The sequence below is a fragment of the Theropithecus gelada genome, chromosome 10 (genome assembly GCF_003255815.1).
Source record: "Theropithecus gelada isolate Dixy chromosome 10, Tgel_1.0, whole genome shotgun sequence".
NCBI classification, from domain to species: domain Eukaryota; kingdom Metazoa; phylum Chordata; class Mammalia; order Primates; family Cercopithecidae; genus Theropithecus; species Theropithecus gelada.
This window is the reverse complement of record NC_037678.1, coordinates 24,838,204-24,861,605: the sequence shown is the minus strand read 5'-3', so window position 1 is coordinate 24,861,605 and position 23,402 is coordinate 24,838,204. Positions and strand designations below refer to the sequence as shown.

The following is a 23,402-nucleotide window of genomic DNA, read 5'->3' as shown; positions in this document are numbered from 1 at the left end:
TGCTCTTCAGCTTGGAGACCACCCTTACTTTACTTATTTGACATTTATCCTCCTCCGTTTCTCGTAGAACTCTTATTAGCCAGATGCTGGGATTCCTTTCTAGATTTGGGCCTCTGTGCTCCTGATCTTGTATATTATTTGTATCTTTGCTTTAATTCGTTGTTTTACTTGCCGATAGCATACATTTTCAACCCTTTTATTAATTTCTTTCTAAAAATCTTTAGCAGGTTTAATTTCTTAAAAGTAGAACCTTTCAGGGGTTTTACCCCATGTTAGAGTAAACACCTTGCTGCAGGTTTCTGGAGTTGGGTGTGGGGGAAGGAAGTACAGCGGGTATGGGTGTGCATGTGTGTGCGTGTGCAGCTCAGTGTCCAGAGCTCCAGTCCTGTGTCTCATCCCCCAGCCACACACTGTGGTGAACTGGAGCTCAGCATGCTGGCTCCGTCTCCAGGGCAGTAGCTCTGCCCTGCTTTGTTGTCAGTCACTGCCCCTGTGTCAGCATCCCCTCTTGTCTGCTGATGGCCCTCTCTCTCTCTCGTGGTGGATTTATTTTTTTAATATTTATTTTTACTTTTTATTTTTTTGAGATTGAGTCTTACTCTGTTACCCAGGTTGGAGTGCAGTGGCACAGTCTTGGCTCACTGCAACGCCTGCCTCCCAGATCAGGTGATTCTCCTGCCTCAGCTTCCCAAGTAGCTGGGAATACAGGTGTGCACCACCACACCCAGCTAACTTTTGTATTTGTAGTAGAGACGGGGTTTCGCCACGTTGGCGAGGCTGGTCTTGAACTCCTGACCTCAAGTGATCTGCCCGCCTTGGCCTCCCAAACTGCTGGGATTACAGGCGTGAGTCACTGCATCCGGCCTATTTTTGTTTTTTAAAAGAGATAGTATCTCACTCTGTCCCCCAGGCTGGAGTTCTATGGCATGATCATAGCTCACTCCAGCCCCAAACTCCTGGGCTCAAGTAATCCTTTGGCCTCAGCCTCCCGAGTAGCTGGGAGCACAGGCCCACATTACCATGCCTGGCTAACATTCTTTTTTTTTTAATAGAGAAGGGGTCTTGCTATGTTGCCCAGATGGGTCATGAACTGCTGGCCTCAAGTGATCTTCCCCTGTTATCCCCCAAAGAGCTAGGATTACAGGTGTGAGCCACCGTGCCTGGCTCCTGTGGTGGGTTTATATCTCCACGTTGCTTTCCTGCCATTTCAGTGGTTATTGAGACTGTGTAAAGTTGCATGCTTGCACGCAATCCCTGGCTTGAACCAGAAACCTTCTTTCTGGGGCATTTCTAATTGCTTGGATATATGGAAGTAAATTTCTTATTTAGCGTACCACATTTAATGTGTGGACAATGATGGGTACAAAATGGAACCCACTAAGAAAATCACCGAAGTGTTTCCAGTAAAAATGCACAAGGATAACATCTGACTGGGATCCCATTCCTTCATTCAATGTCTGTTTACTGGGCACACACTGATACTACCCCGTGAAGTGGCTGAGGCAGTGCACATGGTAGGCATGGCCCCTGCCTTCCTGAAGCTCATGCGGTGGGAAAGCCATGGTGTAGAAATGTCGAGTAAGACAGGTCCAGATAGTGCGAAGCAAGACTTTGGAGAGTTTTGAGCAGAGAAGTGGTGAGTTCATTGAAGATGATTTGGGCGCTGTATGAAGTGGGATGGGGCTGCAGGTGGGCAGGACTAGAGGTCAGAGGAGGAGGCATTAGAGCAGTTTAGACAAGAGGTGCCAGGGCTCTGATGCCTCAGTGTTTCTGACGGGACGTCTATTCTTTCTTCCCTGCCCACAAATGCCGGTAGCACCCTAAGCAGGAATCACCACCCCTGGCTAGGCATGGTAGCTCACGCCTGTAATACCAGTACTTTGGGAGGCCGAGGTGGGTGGATCACAAGGTCAGGAGTTTGAGACCAGCCTGACCAACATGCTGAAACCCTGTCTCTACTAAAAATACAATAATAATAATAGTAATAATAATAATAATTAGCTGGACATGGTGGTACATGCCTGTAATCCCAGCTACTCAGGAGGATGAGGCAGGAGAATCGCTTGAACCCGGGAGGCGGAGGTTGCAGTGAGCTGAGATCACACCACTGCACTCCAGCCTGGGTGACAGAGAGAGACTCCATCTCAAAAATAATAATAATAATAATAAATAAATACATAAATAAAAATAAATTTTAAAAAAAAAAGGAAGAAAAGAGCGACCACCCCTAAGCGAGAGTGTCGTGAGGATGGGAGGTGGTAGGAAGTAGTCAGGTCTGGGCCTGGCCGAGGGGTGGCTGTGAAGCCTGAGGGAAGACAAACATCCAGGACCATCCTGCCTGGGCCTGTGCAGGAGCAGTGCAGAGAGCCCTCTGCACTTAGACCTGCCTGCATCCTCTGAGTGGGCTGGGAAGTAGGAGTGTCCTGGAACACAGGGCACAGGTTGGTGCTTGGGATACAGATTGAGGAGTCCTATAAGGACACTCAAGCTCTGGGCTGGGCGAGATGCCCCAGGGACTGACTACAGAAGGGCCCCAAGAAGCAGCCTTGAGCTCTGTGACAGGACGTGGAGAGACAGTCAGTGGCATGTGCTGGGAGTGCTGCTCCCCGACGCAGGCTTTTCCTTGGAGTGTGCAACTTTTTTTTTTTTTTCCTGGCGACAGGTTCTCACTGTGTCACCCAGGCTGGAGTGCAGGGGCACAATCTTGGCTCACTGCAACCTCCGCTTCCCAAGTTCAAGCAGTTCTCCTGCCTCAACCTCCCAAGTAGCTGAGACTACAGGCGCCCACCACCACGCCCAGCTAATTTTTTGTATTTTAATCAAGACAGGGTTTCATTGTGTTGCCCAGACTGGTTTCAAACTCCTGAGCTCAGGCGATCCACCCACCTTGGCCTCCCGTAGCGCTAAGATTACAGGCATGAGCCACTATGCCTGGCCAACTTTTGCTCTGGGTACTCTGAGTTTTAATCATGACCTTCAAGAAAACTTGTTTCTTCAATTTATTTTTTATTTCTATTCTTATTTTTATTTTTGAGACGGAGTCTCACTCTGTCGCCCAGGCTGGAGTGCGGTGGCGTGAACTCGGCTCACTGCAAGCTCCACCTCCTGGGTTCACACCATTCTCCTGCCTCAGCCTCCCAAATAGCTGGGACTACAGGCACCCGCCACCATGCCTGGCTAGTTTTTTGTGTTTTTTTTGTTTTTTTTTTTTTTGAGACGGAGTCTCGCTCTGTCGCCCAGGCTGGAGTGCAGTGGCGCGATCTCGGCTCACTGCAAGCTCCACCTCCCGGGTTCACGCCATTCTCCCGCCTCAGCCTCCGAGTAGCTGGGACTACAGGCGCCCGCCACCACGCCCGGCTAGTTTTTTGTATTTTTAGTAGAGACAGGGTTTCACCATGTTAGCCAGAATGGTCTCGATCTCCTGACCTCGTGATCCACCCGCCTCGGCCTCCCAAAGTGCTGGGATTACAGGTTTGAGCCACCGCGCCCGGCCCGCCTGGCTAGTTTTTTTTTTGTATTTTTAGTAGAGACGGGGTTTCACCGTGTTAGTCAGGATGGGTTTCTTCAATTTATAAAGGATTTTGGTATACATTATATTATTAGATCTCTTGTTTGCTTCTAAGTAGATGTGGTGCTTCACATTCCTGTCATTTTCCTATTATATTATCTATTGTGATGTGTAAATATTTGCTATAAATTTCTTTAATGTATAGATATCCAATTTAATTCTCATTTTCAGTTATGTTCTCATGACTATAGAATTATTGTACGTGTGTGTGCGTGTGTGTATATATATCTGTGAAAATTTCTAGGTTATTTTAAACTGTAATAACTATCCCAAATAAATGCTCATATGGGATAATATTCCCAGGCGCTGCATGCAGTATTCTAAACATCATAGCATTCCTCCTGTTGTTTTGCAGGAAGCGTATTTATTTGCTTTCTTAAAGGAAAAACTGGAAATACTTGTTCCACTGCGTTGTTAACAGGAGACAGTTTTGCACAGTATTTCTTATGTTTCCAAATGCATACTTAGCACTGTTATGACTCTTTCTCCTCCAGCTCACAGGAAGTAAAAGAGCACAGCTTTTTCAAAGGTGTTGACTGGCAGCATGTCTACTTACAAAAGGTACTCCCTCCGTCTGGGACTCAACTTTGGGTACTGCCACCCTGACACGCTCATCTCTGTCTCAGTTTCTGTCTCTGTCTCTCTATGCACTGATGGCTTCCTGGCTCTGTCTCCCCAGCATCCCCGCCACCCACCTCCCCCAGCATCCTGTGTCCGCAGTGCCCTGGTACCCAAGAGTTACCATGCAGCCAATTCCCTTTGGGGCACTCTCTCACTCTTCATTTCCCTAATATAAACATTTTGAAAATATCTCCTGTATCAACTTATACAGGGTAAAATGGAGCTATTATCTAGTTAATTCAAATGCACATATAATTGAGCCGTTTTTAGTTTTTGCTCTTCTTCTTGAATTCTTATCTCAACGTGACTGTATTTTTACATAGATCTCTATAAAATGTACATGAAACTTCTGCCATAAATGTATGTATATTTTCTAGCCCAATACTACATAAGAATGAGCATGATTTTATATCAGGATAATTTCCTTTCCTTATTTTAAGCTTCATGATATTTGCGTTGATACAGGAAACACCCCGCATTCAATTTTCAGAAAAATGTTGATTATCAGCTTTAGATTCGCTTTGCATGAACTCAAGCTGCCGAGAAATGATGATTTTCTCTAGTAAAGAAAGACTAATCTGTTAGTCCTACCGAATTAGAGTTCGACTCTGGGTCAGTTAACATGTACCTCAGGGTGTTCGCAGGTGTGCTCTGCTGCCTCTAGGCCCCGTTGTCTCTTGTGGTTCTAGCAACCTGAAGGTGGTGTTGCGTCCTCTCAGAGAATGTGCTTTCTTAAGCTGAGCTGGATGGATATGCAGTCCTGAGATTTTGTTATATCTGAAAATTATTTAAGGCTTTGGACATGAATCCTGTTTTTCTTTAATTTGTCTAAAATCTAGGGCCTTCCTTTGGGGCTATTCAGTGCAGAGGCTTTTCTACACAATATGAAATGTGGTTTGTTACAAGCTTGAATGACATGCTGCGCAGTGTAGCATGCGGATATCTGGCACTGTGCTGTCTTTGTGGAATGTTAGGTTGGGACGGGACCATACGATCATCTGATAACTGTACCATGCTTATCTGGATCTTCCAGTACCCACCACCCTTGATTCCTCCCCGGGGAGAAGTCAATGCTGCTGATGCCTTTGATATTGGCTCATTTGATGAAGAGGATACCAAAGGGATTAAGGTACACATGCGATCACTTATTTCTTTATTTTTATTTTTGGATGGGGGGATTTCTGTTGGAAATCAAACTTAGTGGTTGTTTTAATATTGGGCTGTTTGTAGTATTTAGCCTACAAATGAGTATCAACATATTTGAAGAATGTGTAAGTTAAGGACCTAAATTAAAGGCTTTGAAAGCTTTCTTCAGACTAATAGTTTTATTTCTGAGGAACTGCAAGATAAAATGTTTATTGATTTGGAATATTTGTGATTGAAATAAAACTTGAATTGTACCTGAAACAGGAAAAACAGCTGTGTGATATCAAACATACTTCCCTAGTGCAAAACAGCCAACTGTCTCAGTTCTTCTAAGTTTTTAGATCTCCCCACATTAGGATGAAAGAGCAAACAGCATGAATCATTTTGCATTTGTCAGTCAAAGGTGAAATAATCACTGTTTTTTCTAAATACAATCCTCTGCCTTTTTTGAACTTTCTTTCATATTGTCATTCCCCCAAGTAGACAAGACATAATTAGAGATGGTGAGTCATGAGAGAAGATCATCCTGTTTAAGATGCTGGGTCAAAGCGTATCACTACATCAAGCTCTCACCTACCCCCATGCTGGCAGCTTGCCCCAGGCTCTCCCCACTGCCCCTGGGCCTCCCCTGTTCTTCTTAGCTGCCCCCATTTACACCCTTCTGACACTAACCCTCCTTGCCTTCCCCACCAAGTACCTTCCTTCTCCAGAAGGCTGCAGCACTATTAAAACACACGCCTGTGAGGTGTAAATAAAAGAGTGACAAGTAAAATGCAAGGGCCTAGCAGGAGCTGTAACCGGAGACACATAGGACTTGGACCAACTAGGCTGTGGGACAGAAAAGGCAGTAAATGGCTGGAGGAAGATGGGAGGATTGCGGGGAAGGAGAGCAGCTATCGGGAGCAGCATGTACAGGCTAAGTGCACCTGGGGAACCCAGTGGCAGCTGGTCAGAGCTAGGGGCCCCAGGAGACGAGGGGCTGGGCCATGATGATGATTAGGGTGTTCACGGGACCAGCTTCTCAGGTGTTGGAGGTTAGGCGAAGACAAAGTGCAGAGGACCCAGGTCACAGGGCTGTGAGGATTGCTGACCAACTGAGAGACACCCTTCTGTGGTCTGGAGCAGTGGCTGGGGTCAGCATTGAGACCCATGCCTAGACCTGTACACCACCAGGCATCGTCTGTAGCCGGAACCAATGATACCTGTCATGTATATGAGTATACAGCAGTGTTTTGGGGAACAATCCACTTTCAAAGGAATTTTTAAAATTTACTGCTGTCACAATAGAATTTTTTCACCTGCTGTATACCACTATCTATCCATCAGAGTACTAAAAATAAAATACTATTACGTGGGCACCCACGAACATGTTTTGATGTTAAAAAGAGATTATCATACTTAAAAATGTTGTAAACCAAGATCCAGGCTTTGGAGTCAGACAGACTGGGCTGGGGTCTGCCTCTCAGCTGAGTGAATGTGGGCCATTCTGTGACCTCTCGAGTCTTGGCTTTCTCACCTGTGAAGTGGGGGGTTTCGCTGCCAAGCGTTCTCTGAGGATAAATGAGGTGGCCCGCTGAAGGCTACAGGCATATAGTCAATGCTTGACAAACCAGTAGTTTCTACTATTATGCTTTGGTTCTTCCTGAGCGAGAGCTGAGAAGGAGCACACTTAGAACAAGAAGTCCTGTCTGGTAAGGAGTCAGCTTAAGCAAGAAGCCCAGGTCCTGCCCCCGCGAGAGCTGAGTCCAGCAGGGAGGGCAGGGGACTGCATTTTAAGAAACTATCTTTTAAAAACAGCCCAAATAATACATCTTCTTTAAAAGGGTGGGGGGAAACTCACCTCATGTAAACATAAGTTTTTTTTTTTTTTTAAATTCCTTTTCAGCAAGGTGGGCTCAGTCATAAAGATGAAGTCTTGCTGAAATGATAGGCGGTAGAACAGTGTCTGTTAAACAGAGTTGGCCATTTCAGAATAACTACCTGGGCAAGGAGCGTGCTTTGACTCTTTGCCAGACCGTTCAGAACCTGTCCCTGTGCGCCTGATCTCAGCTGCTCATCGGACCTTGAGGTTTTCAACACCCCATCACTCACACACACTCACACACGCACCTCCAGTCCCATTCAGAGCAACCGAGGGGCTCAGCTATGGGCTTAGATGGAGTGCCTGAAGAAAACAGAAAGAGGAAAAGCTCTACAGGTCAAAGCGACCTCAGAATCAACAGATTATTATAACAGATCAATGAGACTGGATGGAGTAGGCCCCATATTGGGATGTGGGATGCAGCTTCTTCTGGTGTTCTGTTGATTTGCTAAGGGAATGTGTGCAAGTGCCTTAGCCTCCTTGGTCTTTCTTGTCCTTGTCAGTATTTTGCCTGTTAAGATAGCTACCCCTGCTTATCTTTCAAGGAGTAAGCAAACTAAGTTTCTAAGGAGGTCTGTGCTTCTAAGACAAGCATGTTTTTATCAGTAGACTTGCTAGTATTTCTGCCATAAAAATGTAGCTCACATGCAGAAAACCATTTTTTTTGTTCATATTCAAAGTGCAGCCTTACCTAGAGGGCAGAAAGAAGAATTTTGAGTACTTTCTTGGAAGAAAAATGCTACCATTAAGTGTAATTTTTGTTACAGCAGCTCTTAAAGTCTCCGTTGCCTAAACTCCCCGTGTATCTGGAGAGTTCTTACACATGTGATTATGATGTCAAACTGCAAATAGTTGGAAGGTTCGTGGAATTAATAGGAAGCTCAGCCTCATTTACCTTTTGTTTTTCTAACTTTTCAGATTAATTGAGGGTAGGTTCAAAAGCCCTCTTGGCTTCTCTCTTGTAACAGTTTTTGAAACGATAGAAACAGTTTTCCTACCTATGTAAACAAACTGTCTTTACCATAATTGAAATTTTACTTGGTTGTCAGAATCTCCTAGTACTTCAGGTAAAACCCTGTATATGTGAGTTTTCGTTGGCAAACATGTCATGAAGATAGTATAGAAGATTGGGCTGGACGTAGCTGATCCAGGACTGAAAGTGAAGTGCTCCCCAGTTCTGTTTGTGGATGCTGATTGCTTGAGTTGTCATTAGCAGAGATTTATGACAACTAATAACCTGCCTCGAAATGATTACTGCTGCCATCTAGTTATCTTCCTATATAGAGTTATGATCGAGTCACCATGCATGTGGCGCCGTGGACTCTTACCTTTGTAAGTATGTTAAATCATAAACATCTTGATTTCTTAAAATAATCAGCTGCTTGATTGCGACCAAGAACTCTACAAGAACTTCCCTTTGGTCATCTCTGAACGGTGGCAGCAAGAAGTAACGGAAACAGTTTATGAAGCAGTAAATGCAGACACGGATAAAATTGAGGCCAGGAAGAGAGCTAAAAATAAGCAACTTGGCCACGAAGAAGGTAAAATAGCTCACGTGTCTCAATACATTTCTAATGCAGTAAATTTTCAGAATTTCTTGTAAAGCTGAAAAAGTATTTGGGTCTTATGGTATTTTCCAGTCGAGAAGAAATCAATGCCATAAATCGTTTCAGTTTGCTCTGGCTTGGAAGAGCTCAGTCTAGTATTTCAAAGTCTTCAGTCAGCACACAAATAAGTCTATGGAGACAGGTGGCCGGGTTTCTTTAGTATGCCCTTTTATCTTGGAGTGCTTGGGGACTAGTTTGGAGGTTTTTTCCTTGCAGATTGAGTATGACAGTGTCAGGAGTGGGGCTGGTGTCATTGGTGTGTGCCCTGTGCAGTCATCTGGGCACCTGACTCAGTTTAGTCCTCTGTTGTCATCACCTTGAGACTCTTAGTCATTTTTAAACAAGGGGCCTGCATTTTCATTTTGCACTGGGACCCGAGAAGTATGTAGCCGGTCCTGGCAAGGAACTTAGCATGACACGTCACTTGTCAAGAGAGGTAAATGGGCTGGGCGCGGTGGCTCAAGCCTGTAATCCCAGCACTTTGGGATCACGAGGTCAGGAGATCGAGACCATCCTGGCTAACACAGTGAAACCCCGTCTCTACTAAAAAATACAGAAAACTAGCCGGGCAAAGTGGCGGGCGCCTGTAGTCCCAGCTACTCCAGATGCTGAGGCAGGAGAATGGCATAAACCCGGGAGGCGGAGCTTGCAGTGAGCTGAGATCCAGCCACGGCACTCCAGTCTGGGCAACAGAGCAAGACTCTGTCTCAAAAAAAAAAAAAGGTAAATGTCTCCCATTCAGGTACTAACCAGACCCAACCCTGCTTAGCTTCCAAGATCAGACAAGATCGGGCATGTTAAGGGTGGTATGGCCGTAGACAAAAGAGTTAAATGTATGAAGACATTTATATTACAAACAGCATTTTACAAATTGCCAAATCAGGCCAGGCGCAGTGGCTCACGTCTGTAATCCCAGTGCTTCAGGAGGCTGAGGCAGGAGGATACTTGAGTCTAGAAATCCAAGACCAGCCTGGGCAACATGGTGAAACCCCATCTCTACAAAAAGTAAGAATTAGCCAGGTGTGGTGGTGTGCACCTGTGGTCCCAGGGACGGGGGGGCCGAGACAGGAGGATCACTTGAGCCCAGGAGGGTGTCTGCAGTGAGCTGAGATTGTGCTGCTGCACCCTAACCTGAGTGACACAGCGAGAAGCTGTCTCCAAAAAAAAAAAAAAATTGCCAAACTGTATTTTTATGTAAATAATTCAGTGCCCTACTAAACATAACATCAAGTAAGAAACATAAGTTTTAAATAAATCAATTTTTCTCGATTCAATGAATATGATTACTCTTGATTTTTCTAAGATTTCTTGAATTTTGGATAATTTATTGTAGTTGATGATTATGTTAAGATGTAATTTCATTTTCCCTCTGGGCAAAGACCCTTGCAAGGTTAACCATATGTAACAAGAATGACCAGAAACTCTTTCACTCTATTAATAGGTTACTTTGGTGGCAGCATCTTAGTATAGGATTCCTTGGTCTTACCTGACAATTTCCCTGTATCATCTAAGTGTCTTCGATTCCGGATGACTTACTCTGTATATAAACGTTGCCAGAATATACCAAGGGAATCGTGCATTCTTTGAGCTATGCTTACCTCAATTCTGCAGGGACACACAGCCTTTATTTGTAAGCTCTTCTTTTTTTTTTTTTTTGTTTGAGACGGAGTCTCGCACTGTCGCCCAGGTTGAAGTGCAGTGGCACGATCTTGGCTCACTGCAACCTCCGCCTCCCAGGTTCAAGTAATTCTCCTGCCTCAGCCTCCCAAGTAGCTAGGATTACAGGTGTCCACCACCATGCCTGGCTAATTTTTTGTATTTTTAGTAGAGATGGGATTTCACTATGTTGGCCAGGCTGATCTTGAACTCCTGACCTTGTGATCCGCCCGCCTCGGCCTCCCAAAGTGCTGGGATTACAGGCGTGAGCCACCACGCCCGGCCTTAAGCTCTTCTTTAGAGAACAAGTCCATTGTGATCACACTGGGCTGTGTTTGCCACAGCAGATTTTACACAGGAAATTGAATCAATGTGGACTTGCTCAAGGGAGGTGTCATGATGTCACTAGAATCCTGATTAATTGGATCCAGAAATATATATAGATCTTCATAAGCATGTTCAAGTGTATCCTTCTAGTTAGAGCTGTAATTAGACAGAAAGTTTAGCAAATCGAGGAATTTATCTTCCTATGTTAGTAAGTAATTCGTGCATAAGTAGGTCTCAGCTGACAATCTCAGAGGTCACCTTTATAGAAAAATATAGTCTAGGCTTAGATTCCTGAAAGAAAAAAAAACTTATAATACAGTTGGTCCTCCACGTCTCAGGTTCTGCATCTGTGGATTCGACCAGTCATGATCAAAAATATCTGGAGAAAAACAACAAGAATAATAATACAACAATAACAAAGAATGCAAATAAAAGCTATACAGCAGGGGTTCCCAACCCCCGAGGAGGGGAAGGAGGGGGAGGCCAGTTAGGAACTGGGCCGCACAGCAGGAGGCACCACCTGAGCTCCGCCTTCTGTCAGATCAGCAGGGGCCTGAGATTCTCAGAGGAGTGCAAACCCTACTGTGAACTGCACACGTGAGGGATCTAGGTTACGTGCTCCTTATGAGAATCAAATGCTTGATCTGAGGCAGAACAGTTTCAACCCAAAACCATTCCTCCACCCCCGTCTGTGGAAAAATTGTCTTCCTCGAAACCGGTCCCTGGTGCCAAAAAGGTTCTGGACCAATGCTACATAGTGTAACAACTATTTATGTAGCATTTACACTGTATTAGGTTTATAGGTAAACTAGAGGTGATTTAAAGTTTGTGGGAGGATATGTGTAGGTTCTATACAGACACCATGCCATTTTAGATTGATGACTTGAACATCTACTGATTTCGGTATCTGCTAGGGTCCTGGAACCTATCCCTTGTGGATGCCAAGGGATGACTGTGCTCATATTTTAAATAGATTTTGGAAATGCGAGCACTTCTCAGTGAAAACGACAACTCCATCCTTCCCCATCACCACTGACCCTCCCTGGCCCTCCCTCTCCTTTGTTCTTTTCCTGCTTGTCTCCAGATGACACCACATGGGTTTTACTTGTTTACTGATGGTCTGAAACTCTCACTAGATTGTAAACTCTCTGAAGCAGGGGTTTTTGTCTCTTTTGTTCTCTGCTAAACCTAGAATATCTGGAACACGCCCAGCACCTGGGCGTTCATGTGATACTTGTCGAAGAAATGAGTGTGTGAGTGAATGATTTTAGCACAATCACCAAAGCCTTTAATATAGACTTTAAAATTAACCTTTTTTTTTTTTAAAGACACAGTATTTCACGATAAAAATGTAATCAGGACTCAACAATGTGTGTGAATTATCTGTATACATAACCACATATTTGAGGAATAAACCTAACATTAAGCTGAGGAATGAACCATTTTTCATCCTTATGTTACCTTAAATTACTTGGACAAGAAAATTCCCACTATTATTATTTTTAAGATAAAAGAGAGATTAAAGGGGGAATCTCAACGCCACGTAAAGGGGAAGGTACTGTGGGGATAACTTGACTTTAAATACTCTCTATTCTCCAGTTCTCCTTATACATAATGAAAAGAGTTTGGAAACTTAACTTTTGCCCTCCCAGAGCGATAAATGAACATCATGGGTTTATCAGAATATTGAGAAGCAGCCATTCACTATGTGAGCAGAGGGAGCTGCAGAGCCCTCTGATCTTTAGATCCCCAGGGCACATGCATTTAAAACGAAAATCATGACTTCTGTAATGTGTTCTGTTTATAGAAACCTGCTTTTTCCAAAAAGTATGTCTGTTCTTTTTTCAGAGAATAATGCTGCTAAGACATTTTGTTTCAGAGCCTGTTTAACTCCTAGTGATTTTGTATTCCTCAGATTACGCTCTGGGGAAGGACTGTATTATGCACGGGTACATGCTGAAACTGGGAAACCCATTTCTGACTCAGTGGCAGCGTCGCTATTTTTACCTCTTTCCAAATAGACTTGAATGGAGAGGAGAGGGAGAGTCCCGGGTAAGTCTAAGGCAGTCTCACCGAGCATGTTTCCCAGTACGTACAATGGCATATGGTTATTTCATGTTGCTGACATGTTTTATACAATATCCTCTGAAACCCTGTGTGTCTATTTTACTGGTATCCATGAGATTGTAATGTGCAAACTTTAACTTGTTTTTACACTTCCACGTCAAGGAAGAACTTGGTAATACCTGAAAATAGAACATGCTATTTAGTGCAGTCAGAAGCACCTCATCATCAGATGGATTTGAGGAAGGCTGGAGAGCAGTTAGGCAGATCTAAAAAAAAAAAAAAAGACAAGCCGGACTTTGAAGTCGGACAGAGGTGTTCAGCTCCACTGCTGAGTGTCTCTGGGACTTTGAACACATCACACTGACTCTCTCAGCCTCCGTTTTCTCATCTGACATGAGGGAAATAGAAATCATAACAACTGCAGTCAGCCCTCCATATCCACAGGTCCCCATCCTGGGATTCAAACAACCAAGGAGAGAAAATATTCGGGAAAAAAATAGTAACAACACAACAGTAAAAAGTAATACAGGAAAAAAGAAAAAAAACACAGTCTAACAACTATTTACATAGCATTTATGTTAGAGGTGATTTAAAGTATACAGGAGGATGTGTGATGGTTGTATGCAAATACAATACCATTTTATATCGGCAAGTTGATCATCCGTGGATTTTGGTATTCTCGGGGGTTCCTGGAACCAGTCCTCTGGTCCTCTGTGGATACCAAGGGATGACTGTACTGTAATTTTTGCATGTTTATGTGAGGTCAAGTGCTGTTAAAAAAAAAAAAAAAAAAAAAAACAGGAACAATAACAACAACAACAACTCCATATGTTTAGGAACATTTGAGGGTCCAACTCTCATTTTATAAAGAGGAAAGTGGGCTTAGAGGGGGAAAGTCTGCCACCCAAAAACACAGCTGGACAATTAGGAGGTAGAGGGGTGACTCAGACCAGGTTGTCCTGTGTCCTGAGTCTCTCCATTGTACGGCCTCTCCTAGTTGGGTCAAATATAATGTCCCAGGCTATGACACTTGACACAGAGGTGAGGTCACCAAAAGGTACTTCCTTGTGTCTCCACCTTGTTGAGAATTTGTAGGTGGATCATACAACAGACAGCAAGATGTAGCTGCCCTCTAAGATCCTTTCAAGAGCTAATGTTTGTGAACAAGATAAAAAGAAGTTTCCAATTCACACTGTACCTTTCAGCAAATCAGGCAGCATTTATTAAGTGCCTACTGTATGAGGAGACCAGGGCTTGTCACCAAGGAAGGAGCCAACCCTGGTGGAAGGCATCGCTTCTTTTCTTGGTGGGGGGTGGTGCCTGGTGAGTCATCAGAAGCAGGACAATGGTCCCAAACACTGAAAACATTGTTGATGTGTTGGATGTGTTGGAATACCACCCATCTGTTCTGCAGGGATCAGAAGTGTGGAAAACAGGGCACCTAAATCTCATGTATTTGACTTTGGACTGTATTTTTAGTTTACTGTTGGCAAAGTTTTCATTCAATTATGAATGATTACAATTGCATATCACCCCATTTCTTTGAAAAGAATCAAGGTCTTCCCCCCATCACTCCTGCCATCAAAGTGATTTTTGAAAAAATAGAATCTAGGATCTAAGTTCCAATTAATAAGATTCTTTTGGGGACCCTGAATTGTAACTCAGGGCTGGGAAGCATCAAAGTAGCTCCCCAAAGCTCAGCGTATTTCCAGGTAATGAGTGGACCCGGGCAGATTATACATTTATTATGCTACCCACTGGCATGTTAAAAGGAAATCACCCCACTTTTCAGGATGTTTGAGAATTAAAAAAAAAAAACAACTTACCTTTGTTTAACATTGGATGCAATAAATGAGCTTGGTTTTAAAAGATTCGACATTTAGCGTTCTATTTGAGAAGCTGCATCATATGCATGAGCAGATTCGTAAGTCTAAGTAAGGAAAAAGCAAACCTGAGTGTTTATCAGGGTGTCATTTCTCATTCAGGATTCCTGAAGTATTTATTAAAAATAAAAACAAAAAACCATAAAATGGTAAGGAACTCATGACACTATAGCATTCACCTTAAGCAATAATGCTATAGACTTTTTTTTTCTTTTTTTTTGAGACGGAGTCTCACATTGTCACTCAGGCTGGAGTGCAGTGGCGTGATCTCGGCTCACTGCAACCTCCACCTCCTGGGTTCAAGCGATTCTCCTGCCTCAGCCTCCCGAGTAGCTGGGATTACGGGTACTCACCAACACGCCTGGGTAATTTTTGTATTTTTAGCAGAGATGGGGTTTCACCATCTTGGCCAGGCTGGTCTTGAACTCCTGACCTCGTGATCCACCCACCTCGGCCTCCCAAAGTGCTGGGATTACAGGCATGAGCCACCGCGCGTGGCCTATAGACCTTTTAATCTTTTAATGAAACCACCTCTATTTATGACATCATTGGGATACTATCAAAATATTGTTAGCTTTACAAGCTGACATCACTAAACATTTACTGAGTTGCTGCCTTAAAACTGAACCACACACCTTTGACTCACATAAATCATATGTGGCTCTATTGCTTTCTCACAATGTTATTGATAGAATTTGTATGAGCGTGCCGTACAACAAGTACGCCTGCAATTCATCAGCATTCAAAATCCATTCTGTGTTGAGGGAACAGCGTTGCCGTTTTGCCTTAGCAAAACGTTGCTTTCTCTGCAGTTTTCCTTGAAACATTATAATTTGAACTTTGGTGTGTGTTCCTTTACAGCCATTTTCCCCTTACTTCTAGAATATCATCAAAGAAAGAAAACTGAATGCGTTTTCTTTTTTCACTTGTTCTAACTTGGTAGTTTTTGGTATTACTACTTAAGAAATCACAAAATAATTTGAATTTTGAATTTCTGTTTTTACGGTTAGCAAAATTTACTGACAATGGAACAGATTCTCTCTGTGGAAGAAACTCAAATTAAAGACAAAAAATGCATTTTGTTCAGAATAAAAGGAGGGAAGCAATTTGTCTTGCAATGTGAGGTGAGTTTTTATTTATTTTTTCTTAGGTGAATGTTAGAATAATTAAATGTTCAGCGAAGTTGGCTGCCTGGCTATAAAACATTTTCTTACGCCATGTTTTATCACTTACAGACTTAGTAAGAAAGCCCCAAGGTACAAGGTTTTCAGGAAATTAATCGTTATTTTTTAAAAAGGCAAACATTATCAGAAAATGGAAGGAGGATATACATAAAATAATGTCATTACCCTATCAGGAAAATCTGCTCAGTATTTAATGGGGCCTAGAATTTTATTTGTTCTATAACTTTGAAGATTTTTCAGCATGTTCGATGTTAAGGTTTATATATTTAGATAAATATAAGATGGCAAGCTGAAATGCCATCTTCTGTAAAGGAAAATGCCATCTTTTCCTCAAAGTTACGTTGTAACACAAATTTCATTCCTGGACACTTTGCGACTGGTGTACTAGTGTGTGCCTGTTTTAAGAGAGCATATTTAGAGAAATAAACACATATTAGATGCAAAAAGTCATTTTTACTAACGTCATTACATACATGAATATATATTAAAAAATTTTTTTGTCAAAACTCCTTCCCCTATATTATAGATTTCAGTTGTTTTAGAAATCAAAGATAATCTCTAAAAAATTAAAGGCAGTGCTTCTCAGAGTGGGATTGTACTGGAACCATCTGAAGGGTTTTCATGTGGCCTTTCCCTGCTCTTTTCAAGAGATTCTAGAGAAGGTGGCAGCGCGGCCCATCAGCTAGTAATGCCACTGGGGGTGGACAATTAGGGTGTGCTTCCTTCAGAGGTTCCAGGGATGCTGGTAATCAATAGAGGCGCCCACCGCTGTTGGCAAAGTGGGTGAGCCCGTCACCACGTCTGCCTTTGTGTTCCCCCTCAGAGTGATCCAGAGTTTGTGCAGTGGAAGAAGGAGTTGAACGAAACCTTCAAGGAGGCCCAGCGTCTCTTACGTCGAGCCCCGAAGTTCCTCAACAAACCTCGGTCCGGCACTGTGGAGCTCCCAAAGCCATCCCTCTGTCACAGAAACAGCAACGGCCTCTAGCACCCGGAAACAGGGAGGGTCCTTGCGGAGGACACACCAGGGTCTCAGCCTTTTGGGGTGAACGAGGATGAGGCATCTGATCTATTCGCTACCGGGACTCCTCCAGGCTCCCGAGAGGAGTCGGGACCCTTCGGCTCAGGGTCAGCTCAGCTCCCTGCCTTGTCACATTTGTCCACATTCAAAACTACTGAAGAAATAAAAGTTCTTTTTCTTTGCTACACACTTTGGTACCTATGAACCTAGAACTTGAAGTGACTCCCACTTATCACGTACATTTTTATGTCTGATATCAAACACGTCTTAGACTTTCCAGGATGGAATTTAAAGATGTTCAGTGTTGGGTAGCAGACTGCCCTAAGCATTGCCGCATTTTATCTCTAGTCACTGCTGATTGTCTGTGTCTTTGCTCTGTACTACTGGGGGATGGGAGAGCCACAGTGTTTCCTTTGCACACTTCACAACTGACTTCTTGTCCTGGGGTTAAAAGTTGAAGATATTTCTGCACTCGGGCCCTCCTCTGGGAGCTGCACCCACGTGACTGCCCTGCCTCTCACCAGTCTGTTCCGGGGCCCCCTCGGCCAGGTGGGAATGATGGACACGTACTCTCCAAGTGTATGGATTAACTAGTCATTGAAGGCATTCGTCCGTCCATCACTGGAAAGATTTACAATGATTCTGAAGGACAGGCAGTGGAGTTTTAGGTTTCAGGGGCAAGAGCAGTTTTCAGAAGTCTTTGAGTCCAGTGTGCACGAGTCGACAAGCAGTACCTGGCGTGCAGAAGCACTCGTGGGTGAGTCCATCTCGGGTCTCGACAATTAGCAGTTGTGTGACAGTCATTCTGGTTCCTTCTGCCTGACCCTGGGAGACATATCAGAAATGGATGTACAAAAGCAGGTCTGTTTTACGTTGTAGTATAATTTAAGATGAATTGTATTGAAAAAATGCTGAAGAATGAATGTGTCAAAATGGGTTAACTGTGTATATTGACGTTCATGTTGTCATCCATCTGTCATGAATGAGTGATACTTTGCACTGGACTGTACGACAGTGAGGACCTTAGGGCATGAAGCCTTTTTCCTGGTCCCTGCAGCGTCTGCCCCGTGAAGTTTATTTTCTCCCACTGCCTCCAGGCCCCACTGATACCCCCAAATAGATGCTGGGTTATGAGAACCAGCAAAGTCCCCCATGTCATCAGTCTTAAAAAAAATAATTTTCCAAGTCCACGTATTTGTCCCATTCTTGGAGTAGTTTTAGTGTATGTCTTTACTAACAGTATAAATCACTTGACATCATAATGGTCTGCATCCTGTCCTTGATATTTTTAACGGTTCTAAATCTTTGTTTTTATATTTGTGTGCTGTGTTCATGGGCAAAGTAAGTACTTTTTAATGCAGTTATTTTGAGAGTTTGGAAGATAAATTACCAAAAGGGTCCATTATTTCATAAGAGTTACTTTGCAAAAAAAATGTGGGGGTTTGTTGTCTATCTTAACTACTAGTTGGGGTTTAAATGAACGTACATTTTCTACTATCTGTTATTTCCAGTGTGGGAGGAGGGATGTACTACTTATATGCATTCTCCGTATTTAAAAAGGAATAGTATTCAAATTCTGTTTAAACACACACACACATAGACACACACACACACACACACACACCCCCTAGAAGCAGAAAAGCCTTTGTTCTTAAAGAGTGAATGCCTTCCCAGCCCTGGTTAATTATAGCTGTGACTGATGCCGTTCCTGTCTGTATCTCAAGCTCATAGGTTCTCAGCACGTGCAGTTGAGGATGCGCTGGGCCTCATGCCTGTTCTCCAGGATAAAGGGCCTGCTGTTGACTCCACCAGGGCCTGGGGTTAGCGTCTAATGTCTCGTACCTAGGGCATGAGCTACACAAATGTGTTCCGAAAGATTATTCAACTTTCCCACACTTGTTCTAAAATTGAGCTGATCTGCATCTCTTTCAAAAACTAGAATTTCTGCTCTAAGAAAAGAACATAAAGCTCCTCTCCCTTTTAGAAAAGATATATGAATTGGAAAATACCCTGAAAGTCCTTTTGCTTCAAACAAAAGTGTAAACTTTTACACTTCCCCAACTCACATTTGATTTGTAATGATATGGTTGAGAAGTACATCTAGATGTCATTTATTTAAAGTCCTTTGTAAGACTAGGTTGAGCTGCTTCTGAGGGCAGTCACCCGTTGTGTTGGGGTCTGGTTTGAATGTCTTCTGCCAAAGTGTTGTGATGCAGGTGTTTCAGCTGTACCGGGTTGCCTGCGTGGCCAGAGGAAAAGTCAGTTGGATTAAACATCGTGGTATACTTGGGCTGATTTTTTTTTTTTTAATTTTTTAACTTTTCGGGATAGGGCCTCGCTCTGTCACCCAGGCTGGAGAACAGTGGGATGATCATGGCTCACTGCAGCCTTGAATTCCTAGGTTCAAGCAGTCCTCCCACCTCAGCCTCCTGAGTAGCTAGGACTACAGGTGCATGACACTTTTCCTGGCAAATTTATTTTTTGGGTAGAGATAGGAGTCTTGAACTCTTAGGCTCAAGTGATCCTCTTTCCTCGGCCTCCCAAAATGCTGGAATTAGAGATGTGAGCCACCATGCCCAGCCGTAGTACTTGAATGTTTTAGAAGGTTTTCCAAGTGTTACTTAAGTCCTAGATGTTCACCCTTCTTACACTCCAACTATTAAAAAGGTCAAAATTCAGCCTACGTTTTTTCATTATTTTAGATTTCTGTGGTTGGGATATTTTAACATTGATGAGAAAAATAATTGAGTTTGGTATTTTTACAAAATCATGCTGTAATAAGTCTTGATTTCATGATTCAAAAGAATCAACAAAGCCTAAAAATAATAGATTACTTTAAGCTGCTATGTAAGATACATATGGAATAAATTAAAAACTTTTGTGAATCCAGGTTTATTATTTTTCACCTAAAACATTCTCTTTGGTTCATTCATGCCCTCATGTCTTGGGGGCTCCTTGGTTTTCCTTCTTTGTCATATTTAAGTATGATTTTTCAACAAAACTTCTAGAAGTCAGCTTATTATGTCAACGTTCACGCAAAGTGCTTATGCCTCTGATTGGTCCATTCACTGACGTGACAATTTCAAATCCTATGTTCACAAAGAAGGGGCCAGCCAGGCGCGGTGGCTCATGCCTGTAATCCCAGCACTTTGGGAGGCCTAGGGGGGCGGTTCATGAGGTCAGGAGATCGAGACCATTCTGGTTAACATGGTGAAACCCTGTCTCTACTAAACATGCAAAAAAAAATTAGCCGGGCATAGTGGCGGGCGCCTGTAGTCCCAGCTACTCGGGAGGCTGAAGCAGTAGAATGGCATGAACCCGGGAGGCAGAGCTTGCAGTGAGCTGAGATCGCGCCACTGCACTCCAGCCTGGGCGGCAGAGCGAGACTCCGTCTCAAAAAAAAGGAAAAAAAAAAGGGGGGGGGCTAAATATCCAGTGAGATGCACTGAGGAAAGGAAGCATTTTGCTCAAGACAGCAGCAGCAACCAACAACCGTCTGTTGCAAACAAGATGTAGCTTGATTTCTGGTCTGACATATGCCATCTGTGGATATTAGAAACAACTGTTTGAAGGCCACATTGGCCATCTACAAAGTAATGTTTACCAATTAACAGGGATTTAACTAGATTAAAAAGATCAAAGTGTGGTTTTTCTCTGCTTTTTAAAATTCCGCTCGGAATTTGTAGCTGGGCCAATTCAACACGTTTTACTTTTCAGTGGAATTGATTTTTCTAATGTTTCAGAATTTTAACATATCAAGAAGAAAACAACGCTCTCAAAGTCTAGCCTTTTTCGCGTGATGTAAACCTATAGAAATGCTTTGAAATGTGCTGGGGTAAGATAAGAGTTATCTCGTATGATTTAATCGTATGCAGTGTTGTCTCAGTTATGTTCAGGGAAATGTTTCTGTGTCATTCAGAGATGCTTGATGAATTCACACCTCCCACCCTGAGTGAGGGGTTGACTTGTTGGGAAATGATTTGGGCTTCACTGGGATCTGTGACAGGTGGGGGCTGGGCTGGGTGTCACAAAGAGAATAGTGGTAGAAATGGGGCGAAGGAAGAAAGAAGTTGCTGGTAAAAATCATTACACCATAAAGCACCAAGCAAATAACTGAGTTAGGATAGGTGAAGTTTTTTTCCCCCCCGTAACAGGAGATTTTTCCTTATGATAATTATTCTAAGACTTGGTCACTTCGTTTTTGAATATGGAGCTGCTGAACTCATTCAGAAGATATTTGCCGTCTGTCAGGACCTTCTGAAGAAGTTCTTTGGCCTCTGCCTACCCTCTGGCACCCTCCCATGAAGGCACAGGTGACCTAGAGCTAAAGCATTACCGGGCCATCTCCAAAACACCCTGAATGTGTGTGTGCACTTTGCAGCCCCCGAGGTGGAGAGGCAGTGTCTGGATCACTGTGAATTCATTGCCCCATTGGTCAGTTGGGAACACTGTTACAAATCCTCATTGTAGTCCTGGTAAAACTGTCAGAATAACAGGCCTCTTCTGTTCTGCCCTGCTCACTTCTACGGTGAGTTACCAGCCTGGGCAACATAGCAAGACCCCATCTCTACAAAAAAATTTTTTTAAGTAATTAACAGTTTAAATTTTTTCCTAAAGATTTAATGTGATTTTTCCCTCCTATGTAAAGTTTACTGGAGAGACTTGAATTAATTATTTAAATTCATGTTAATATGATTTTTTAAAAGTCCAGGTCACATTTTAACAAAGTTTATTATGGAGCAAAGGAAATTTGAACTCTAAAATGGTACTCCTTGGCTTCCTCTAGTCATAATGAACTTTATATTTTCTTTGTCCTTAGGAACTAAGATAGTTGTTTTACTTTAGCAGAATAACAGAGATTAGCACTCCTGCAGGCCCCCACCGCTGGCCCAATGGGGTCTTTCTGACCTAGCTGTGTTAGCATCGATTAAGAAATGCAAGGTCCTAAATTTTAAATTGCCTTTCTTACAAACACAAAGAAACTATAGAAAATGGGTTAAGAGTATATGCATTTCATCAAACACAGAGAGAGAAAAAAAATCCTTCATTTTAGAGTTAAATAACTCAGCTTTGTGTAGCAGAGTTAGCTCTCCAGTATCTAACAATCTCAAAATCATCTCTGAAAACTGGTAACTATGCTTCCATTTTTAATTTTGTCCTAAATATCAGATGTCTTTGATGTAAGGGTAGGGAATGGATAAATATTTTCAATTGTGTATTTGTATTACAAAGAACTTGAAATTTACTTTCTTAGTTGATTATATTAAATGATGTATATATTATATGTGGTTTATAAGCTCAACACTGGCCATTTTTTTAGTTTTATTGTTAAATGGTATTTTTCTATGTTTAATTATAATAGATTTGGCTTTTTCTGGATAGCATAAAGATCACTGATATATATATATAAGAAACAAGAGTTCTATTTTAGCACAAAAGCATTTTATATTATTTATTGAATCCCTAAGTTTGTTGTCATCAAAAACATTCCATATTATTTCTGCTCCTTTTTATTTGTATAGTTTGTTATTTAAAGAAATGGCAGTCCTTCCTGTTCTTAATACAATAAAATGGAAATAATGCACATAGCAATGTGGCCAACATCTCTTCTCACTACCATAGACTGTTTTCAACAACAGTTGATCTTCTGGTCTGTGCTGAGAGGCGCATGCACGTCTTTTGTCACATCGGGCAGCAAACCTGCTATGAAATACTGCTTTCATCTACCTCTTCAGAAGGCCTCTTGCTTGTCGACAAGTACCCCAAAGGCTTTATTCTGGACTGGCTATCTCATAAAAGGATTTCTGTAAGACTCTGCAGTGTCATTCCCTCAGAACCTAGGTTTGTTTCTAAAGCCACAGTATTGTCCAGGAGCCCCTGTGCGTGGGGCAGGTAGCTATCCCTCCCATGTCGTTAGTAATCCTTTAGGATTCAAGGGACAACTGGACAGCATCATTCTTTCCCCTTATTGTGCCAAATCCCCACCATCAGCCTTGCCATTGCCTTAAGATTCGATTATTGCACCCAATTACCCAACCACTAAACAGAAAGGCCACCTTCACTCTTTGAAAAAGACAAGCTGTGTCTAGAAACACTGCTTTTAAGAGGAGCACATTTGAGTGTGACCTTTTCCCCCCTTCACTATTTCAAAATGGTTTCGAAAATGGGGTCTTAAAGGTAAGCGCCCTCATGCATGACTGAAACTTTGTAAGAGGTCTTGTATTTGAATGGCCCCTTAAGGATTTATGTGAAACAGAATGAAGTCCTGTCTCTGTGAGAGAACGTGCCTCCTCACTCATTTGTCTCTGTCTGTTTTCATAGCCATCAATATAGTAACATATTTACTATGTTCTTGGCAAAGTATGATACCCTTGAAGAAAGAAATCCGTTTTCTATTGTGCATTGCTATACGAAGTGAAGCCAGTAAACTAGATACTGTACATCTAGATATTGTACCTAGAAAA

At 42.7% G+C, this 23,402-nt stretch overlaps 1 protein-coding gene across 1 annotated transcript in view; it reads left to right on the top strand.

Moving 5' to 3' along the window:
• Window positions 1–19,074, top strand: part of GRK3 (G protein-coupled receptor kinase 3) — a 160,142-nt gene extending 141,068 nt beyond the window's left edge. The window contains exons 16-21 of the mRNA XM_025400112.1: window positions 4,063–4,129; window positions 5,223–5,318; window positions 8,575–8,737; window positions 12,702–12,838; window positions 15,747–15,860; window positions 16,744–19,074. Of these exons, the coding sequence (XP_025255897.1) occupies window positions 4,063–4,129; window positions 5,223–5,318; window positions 8,575–8,737; window positions 12,702–12,838; window positions 15,747–15,860; window positions 16,744–16,905 (739 nt within the window). The 3' untranslated portion in view covers window positions 16,906–19,074. The remainder of the gene's footprint in view (window positions 1–4,062; window positions 4,130–5,222; window positions 5,319–8,574; window positions 8,738–12,701; window positions 12,839–15,746; window positions 15,861–16,743) is intronic.
• The last annotated feature ends 4,328 nt before the right edge of the window (window positions 19,075–23,402 follow it).